The 8,535-nt window shown below is 42.6% G+C and overlaps 1 protein-coding gene across 1 annotated transcript; it reads right to left on the bottom strand.

The window, feature by feature from the left end:
* Positions 1 to 1,295: 1,295 nt before the first annotated feature.
* LOC308173872 (uncharacterized protein) lies at positions 1,296 to 2,640 on the bottom strand (the record flags this gene model as incomplete). The annotated part of the gene is made up of 2 exons (XM_080548926.1): positions 1,296 to 2,387; positions 2,554 to 2,640. The coding sequence occupies 2 exons, from the start codon at positions 2,638 to 2,640 to the stop codon at positions 1,296 to 1,298; spliced, it is 1,179 nt and encodes a 392-aa protein (XP_080405052.1).
* Positions 2,641 to 8,535: the final 5,895 nt, after the last annotated feature.

Raw genomic sequence — 8,535 nt, 5'->3', positions numbered from 1 at the left:
TGTTCGGCTCATCCCCAACACGAGAAAGTTTGCTAGCGTGTGGCCTCAGAGATTCCTGTGTCACATTGCGACTACACAGTTTGCCTTGTGTTATTAGTTTATCTCCGTGCCAAACTATTCACTCAAATTATTCTCACATTCTTATTTGGGTTCCAGTTGCTTATCACCACTACAGCTAACTGCATGTACAACACAATGTCAATTAGCCTGACTGACTCAAAGTTGTGATGACAGTTGCATCACTTCAGGGATGAGGGGGGCGTACACGATGGACCCTCTGTAAGAAGTACTCTGGTTGAGACGGAAGCACAACGTGTATCGATGTCCTAGGGACATGTCCACAGTGGGGTGCATCAACCACCAAGGGTGAATCCACTCCCGACAGCTACGGGCTCTGGCCAGGACAGTGCTGATGTGAAGCAGTGTGCGGCTGTCTCTCAGAGTAACAAACATGGGGAGTGGAGAGAACACAGCTTCTTTCTACACTCCCATGGTGCCTCCCCCTGTGCTGGGACTTATTGTCCCAGGCATAGGGCCAGTTATTCCACCCCTGCCCCAAGCTCATAGATCTCTGAGTTTGGCCCATGAGAGGTCCAATCTAAGCTTGGTGGGCCTTCCCTTGAGAGTGATTGCTACACTCCAGAGCACCAGGGCCCCTTCTACAAGAGGCCGCATAATCAAACACTGCAAAACAAACAACAAGTGTATTGCAAGCTTTCATAAAGCAGACAAGTGAAGGCAGTGGTTTTAAGGGTTCAAACAACATCACTTTATTATGTATACATAGCAGAACAAAAACCAATAGAAATGATTCAAATATGCAGACAATCAGACAGTAGCCGTCTCATAATTGTGACAACTGCCAATGAAAAGGGCTACCTGTAGGCAAAATCATTTTTCTGTTTTATACATGTGCTTAAACTACAGATTGTAAGCTTTCAAATGATGCATCATACATTGAAATCGGAAACAAATTGAAGACGACATGAGTATTTGAAAGTTGCTACACCTGAAATCACTAAGCACAGAAAATCCCCATCAAAGATAATGAATCCCCATCAAACAACAAGAAACGAAGTCATTGTGTTATAGATTACACTTATTTAATTAACGTAAAACTGTTCGGAAAAATAACGAGTGGGTACTTCACATCTTCGAGTTGAATGTTAGCTAAAAAAACGAAAATCTGAAGAAAAAAACAACAACTTTCAAGACGAATTTCACGTCTTTCTCATTTCCGAGAGGTGTCTGTTTACATCAAATTGTGACACAATATGCTCAACATAACAATGATACTACAGTGAGCTAAAGTAGCGCATCAGCCCCTGACGCACACCCACTTTCTCAGTCTCAGCCCTTTGCGGCAGCGCCACCAAGGATGGTTTTGGTGTGTTCTCATGAACCCTCCATTCCTGTCTGTAGTCCTCACCATGGGCTTCACAAAGGTTGTGTAGAGCGCAGCATGTAATCACCATGGATTTCACCAGGTCCCGATCACAGTCATTCCGCTTCATAAGGCAACGCCACCTGCCCTTGAGTCTGCCTAAGGCATCCTGAACAGCAACCCTTGCTCTGCTTGTTTTCATGTTGTACTGTAGTTGTTCTTCAGTCAGTCGTCCGTTGTCAGAAAATGGCTTCAAAAGCCAGCTGTGCAGGGGATATGCAGCATCCCCTAGAAGGTAGTAACCAATGTCACATCCACCAATGTTCCTTGTGCGACCTGAGAAAAAGTTTTCATAGCTGGCTAGCTGCCCCAGCTTGGACACACGGAGAACACGGGCATCATGCATACTCCCTGTAAACCCTGTGCAGACATCCCAGAACAATCCCTTTCCGTCTACAACGGCTTGCAGGATGATTGAGTGCCAGCCCTTACGGTTCCAAAAGTCACTCTGGTATTGTCTTGGTGCCATAATGGGGATGTGAGATCCGTCAATAGCTCCAACACATTGTGGAACCCCCAATCTCTGCTCGAAGTAGTCAGCCATTTCCTCAAACTTTTCCTGAGTTGGAGGACGAATCAGTTCTGGTACTAGTATCGCTCGTACAGCAGCGCAGAAGTCTCTCACACACCGCCACACAGTTGTGATACTGACACCAAACAGATGTGATACACTTCTGTACTCTGAGCTGGTCGCCAATTTCCACAGTGCCATCGCTACTCTTTTGTTGAGGGGGACACACAAGCGGGAGGCTGTGTCTCGTCTCTCCATGGCTGGTCGAAGTTTATGGCACAGATACAGGAATGTTTCCTCCGACATTCTGAAGTTCTGTACCCACTGAGCATCGGTGAAATCAGGGACCACGAAATCCCACCACTCGTTAGCTCTGTTGATGGCCCAAACTGACGGGGCGCTGCGACGAGTTCGCAAAAAAACCTGAAGCATCTGAAATAGATCAGAGATAAGTTAGATGTGTTTTGTAAATTCGGAATAAACCCAAAGGCAGTCATATGCTAGAAATAGCATTGAAGGATAACAAAACCCACCTGTGTTTGTTGTTTACGCCGACGAACAAAGCCCTCATCGTAGCTCCTTACGATAGCCTCCTCACGAAGTCCATTCCTTGCTCTTCTTCCTGAGTGCCAGTCTCCTCAGAACACAGATGATGGAGGATCTCACCTGCAGCTGAAAGTTCCATAGTTCAATGAGAAACCTGAAAGTGTCAACAGCAGCAGCATGTGCTTGTATTTATGGGGGTAGCCTACCCCGGTCTGGCTGAAACTTTGGAATAGCCAATGAAACGCAACTTGCTAATCTATTCTAATCGATCAGCCCACCCCCAATATCCACTGTAACCTGGAGGTGGGCAGTGGTTAATGATGATAGGGGGCAAGGTCAATAATAGCCTGTGCTTGTCAATGAAAGGAGAACCACAGGGCTTTGTCAGTCAGCATCAGGCAATCAAGTGGTTGGTTGTCTATCCTGCCTATCAATAGCCAGGCAACCCGCTGGTCATGTTTATCAATAGCCAGGCCATCAAGTCGTGAGCCAAGTCGTTGGTCATGGCTTTGTCAGTCGATGTCAGTAGCAGAGAGTTGTCATATGACTGACTAGCAGACCTCTTTATCCTAATGCCTGTAGATACTAAAGCCATATTTCCTTACAAGCTCCACATCTGGATTCATAATTCAAACTTTGTGATCCACATCTGAATCTGAATATATACATTGCACCTTTCAGACTCATCTTGTTAGTGGAAGTATCACAGAGGTCAATCACTGTGTCCTTGAAGCAGAACACAGATAATGTCTGTGTATCCCTATATCTCCCAATAGAGCCCACTGGAAATGTTTCTTGGAGTCCGTTCACAATGTTTCATGTCATGTCATTATAGAACATTTGCACAACAGCTCAATTGCCAAATCCTGAACAGAAAACCTGAGTGAGTATACAGAAATGTACCCGGTCCACCCTACTCAGTTCCTACTCAGAAATTACCTTGACACTTCTGCAATAGCCTCCACTATACAGTGGGAAGGCGCTGTTTGGATAATGAACTACCCCATACATGGTTGGTGAAACCGCTAGGAATTCTAGGCTCTGGTAGTCATATTTTGGGCTGCGAACCACTTTAATGACATCAATTTGCTAAAAGATTTATATAATTATTTAAACCCACCGCAGTATACTTAACACAAATATGTAACCTGATGGTTTGTAAAATCCCTTGTAATAATGTTGTCTTGCAGCTCCGAAAGCGTTTAGTCAAGCAATAACTTTATTGTCTCAGCAAAATAGTATTGTACAGTACACAGAGTATAACGGGTAATGAAAGACAGCTCAAATACTACTACATGTTTGAGCGGCACACATTATATACAACAGATCTCAAAGGTGTGGTTCCCTGGAGATGGGCAGTGGTTAATAATGATAGGGGACAAGGTCAATAGTAGCCTGTGCTTGTCAATGGAAGGAGAACAACAGGACTTTGTCAGTCAGTATCAGGCCACCAAGTCGTCAGCCAAGTCGTGACAGCAGCTGGTGTTTTGGGGAACAAGTAGGCCATGTTCATGTTTCAGGTTTTTTAATTTAAAAAAATACACATTATGAAAAGACAGATTGTAAGCTTTCAAATGATGTGCCATTCATTAACATCTGCAAATATTTGAAGAAGATATGCATCTGTGAATGTTGGTACACCTGAAATCACTCAGCAGAGAAACGGTGACTCAGAGAGGTAACAATAGCTGGTTAACCCCGCCCCCAATCACTCCCTCACTAGACTGACAGATGTCACTATCTATCAGTGGTAGTCCCTGGGTCAGATACGCCTTTCAAAGAGAATAAACGTGTAGAAAAAAACAAGTAATTTGCTGATGTCTTGTACTGGAAATGTGAAGTGTTCAGTAGTCAAAGTCCAGCCTTATAGTTCAGTTTCAAGTTTTATTTGCCATGCCACAAGTACAGTACACAGTACAGTATACGCAGGTAAGCATGCAAGGTCTGTAAATTGACTATCGATAGCTAATCAATTATGACACGGTTCAAAATGCTGTATCTAGCCATTGCCCAACTGTTCTTCTTATTCAACACAAATATTTCCAGAGAGTGTGGTGCATTTGAATGAGCACTCTGTGTTCTATTGAGTTAGGCTGTTTATGATGCTCGTTGGTGCAAAAGGAAGGTCCAAACCTTTATCTCCCTCTTTCTAACCCAAACCTGCTACAAGTTCAAAGTCATTGTAAATGTCTTGTTCTGGTGGCTGGGGTCCGAGAGGACCCGCTGTGTCTTTCTCCTGCAGCTCCAAACGGACAGTCTGGTTCTGTGCTGCTGTGATGTATTTTGCCTCATCAGAACAGAATTCTCTGATCTTAATCTGATCTCAAAAAGACACTTCTGCATGGCAATGTCCAGAGTCCGGATTGGGCTTGCACAGGACGACCATCTCTGGGAGGCTGGACATCACCATCGCGCAGCATCTGAAACTCGACTGGTTCTGCATCAAGGTGTTCCCTGGCCACAAACACACGTCTCTGAGCATCAAAGCTGCAATAGAAGGAAGACAGTACATTAAAATATTGCCCAGCTACCTGCACTCCATATTCATAAAACACTACCATATATCATGTTCATGAAATAAAATAGCTAATACACAACAACGATAATCACCTGAAGTGCTGGTAACTCTTAATCTGAGAGATCTGAGAGATCTGAGAGACAGATTTTCCTCCGGCGTGGTTTTAAACCATGTTCCTTGTAGGACTGGGTAATGGATTCCAGAAGTTCAGTGTTGATCCTGAACAGAAAACAAACAAACACACTGGTTTCAGACTCATGTGCTCAGTCGTGGTAGATCTAGTGGTTAGCTCATAACAAAGCATGTGTCATGTTACTAAGAACAAAGCACTGCTTGGCTCTCCTAGTAGGAGTGGGCTAACACAACATGCTAAGAACACATAACTACACACAAGTAGATGTCCACAGAGTATAAACAAGACACGGTATCACAGACATAACAACTCACCCGAATACAAAGCAGAAAGTGTTACGGCACACAACAGTGCCATGAATCTTGTAGGTGGTCCTGTGAACCATGCGTTTCGTAGGCACTTTCTGTCTGGATTGAGTCAATTCAGAACAATTCATCGTTGCCAGCAGAGTTCCCATAATAAACATGTCTCTGTTTTGTACTGACAAAGACGCTGTCTGCTGTCTGGTGTTGTAGATCAGTTCAGGAGACAGACTTTGGCTGCAAGAGAGAACTTTTTGTTCAGAATCTCCTTTCCTCTTTTTTCCTCTCTCTTTTCCTCTCTCTTTTCCTCTCAGCTGGCATTTGCAATCAAATCTTCTTATGAAGTCCATTCCTTGCTCTTCTTGCTGAGTGCCAGTCTCCTCAGAACACAGATGATGGAGGATCTTACCTGCAGCTGAAAGTTCCATAGTTCAATGAGAAACCTGAAAGTGTCAACAGCAGCAGCATGTGCTTGTATTTATGGGGGTAGCCTACCCCGGTCTGGCTGAAACTTTGGAATAGCCAATGAAACGAAACATGCTAATCTATTCTAATCGATCAGCCCACCCCCAATATCCACTGTAACCTGGAGGTGGGCAGTGGTTAATGATGATAGGGGGCAAGGTCAATAATAGCCTGTGCTTGTCAATGAAAGGAGAACAACAGCCTTGGGCTTTGTCAATCAGTATCAGGCAATCAAGTCGTTGGTTGTCTATCCTGCCTATCAATAGCCAGGCAACCCCCTGGTCATGTTTATCGATAGCCAGGCCATCAAGTCGTCAGCCAAGTCGTTGGTCATGGCTTTGTCAGTCGATGTCAGTAGCAGAGAGTTGTCATATGACTGACTAGCAGACCTCTTTCGTATCCTAATGCCTGTAGATACTAAAGCCATATTTCCTTACAAGCTCCAAATCTGGATTCCTAATTTAAACTTTGTGATCCACATCTGAACCATGTGAATCTGAAAAAAAAATATTTCCAGAGAGTGTGGTGTTTTGAATGAGCACTCTGTGTTCTATTGAGTTAGGCTGTTTATGATGCTTGACGGACCCACTGTGTCTTTCTCCTGCAACTACAAATGTACAGTCTTGTTCTGAGCTGCTGTGGAACTTTTTTGGAGTCCTTTCACAAATGTTTCATGTCAAATCATGCTCTCATACACTGACGTCTGAAAACCAAAATGCAGGTTGCTGCAGAAGGAACAGAGTCGTGATGCTCCAAGGTACTACTACATAATGTGCAACTGTCTAGAGATATTTCTTATAGAACTTTTGCAATATATATGTATATATATTCTTATACATTATTGAACAACAGTTAACATTTCATGAACATCAAACAACATTCAAGTCAGAGCTGCTGGAACATTAACCTTATCGTAATGTACCCAACATGACTGCTCTACCAAGCCCCTTGAGAATGGAAATGTGTGATAATGGCATCCTTTCCATGTGCCATTTTCTTTATTAAATCTAGTCTAAAAAATTACTATTCATGTGAAATCAATGTGACTGCAGTGTCAACTATTCCATATAATCATTTTTCAATGGTATTCCGTGAAGACATGTACTAAATATTTGTATAATTTACAAAAAGGGCAAATATTATTAATCCATTAAAATATAAAGACCTATAAAGACATGATCCTAACGCAATCATCTCTTCGATGAAAGAAGGAATCAACCAAAATAAACAAAGTAAAATAAAACAGCTACCTGTCATCAGCCACTTAATACGTGCCTCTTCAGTCTCTTTTTGAATAACCTTTTACTTTTTTCTTTGCGGATATCAAGAGGTAATTCATTCCAAATTGTACTAGCTCTATAAAGCACTGTTCTTTTCAAAAAAATTGTTCTTGGGTGGGCTTTCATAATGTCCTGGTATTATGGCGATGAACAGTATTACAAAATACTATGTGATCTTGCAGGAACTCAGGTTTGTGTGTTCGCAGTGTATTGCTAAAAAATGTCACTGTGCCTGAGGCTAGCCTTTTCTCCACATTAAGCCACGATAGGCTAGACTGCATTTTATGAATGCTAGTTCTAGAAGAGCAACCTAGAACGAGCCTAGCAGCCCTGTTCTGAGCTACTTGTAATCTAGATAGTTCTGTTTTTGAGGCCGAGGCCCACACCACTGAGCAGTAATCCAGGTGAGTTAAAACTAGTGATCTACAGACTTGTTCCAGGATATGAGATGGTACATATGGTGCACATTGTCTTGTGATGTGAATGCCAACACCCATTTTCTGAATGATTCTATTTATATGCTCTGACCATGACAGGTGGTTATCAATGACCAAACCAAGTAACTTTACTTTCTTCACTTGTTCGATGGGTTCCTTGGCTATATATAGATTCAATTTAGGCATAGAAGCCAGTTTGTGCTTAGACCCAAAAACAATACTCTGAGTTTTGGATATATTCAAAACAAGCTTGTTCAATGTAATCCATTCATGCACCATTTCTAATTCTTTTGAAAGAACTTGATTGAGTTCGTTATACGTATTTGCTGCATAATAAATTGTCAAGTCATCGGCATACATCACAATACAATAACTTTTTATAGCATTAGGCAAATCATTAGTGAAAGTAGAGAAGAGGAGTGGTCCAAGACAACTTCCTTGAGGCACACCACAAGCTAATTTGCTACTATTCGATAAGCTGCCATTATAGTACACTCTCTGTGTTCTTGCAAAGAGATAGCTTTTAATTAGGGTAATGGCAGGAGGTGTGAACCTGTAACAAGTGAGCTTTCTAATTAACAGCTCATGATCAATGACGTCAAAAGCAGCACTGAAGTCTAGCATCACTGCAGCCACTACCTTTGAGTTATCAATTTCTCCTAACCAGTCATCGGTCATCTGTGTGAGCGCAGTTGAGGTAGAATGGCCTTGCCTGTACGCATGTTGGTATTTGGTGGTTAGTCCATTTGACGTGAAATAGTCCTGAATCTGAACATAAATAATCCTTTCCATGACTTTGCTGAGTACAGGAAGAATACTAATAGGACGACTGTTGGGTCCACTGAAAGTTGTTCTACTATCCTTTGGCAGTGGTATAATTTTACCCTCTTTCCACAATC

This window comes from Nansenia antarctica, assembly GCF_963989245.1.
Source record: "Nansenia antarctica genome assembly, chromosome: 19".
Classification (NCBI taxonomy): Eukaryota; Metazoa; Chordata; class Actinopteri; order Argentiniformes; family Microstomatidae; genus Nansenia; species Nansenia antarctica.
The sequence above is the reverse complement of the archived record's forward strand: the minus strand, read 5'-3'. Positions and strand labels throughout refer to the sequence as shown.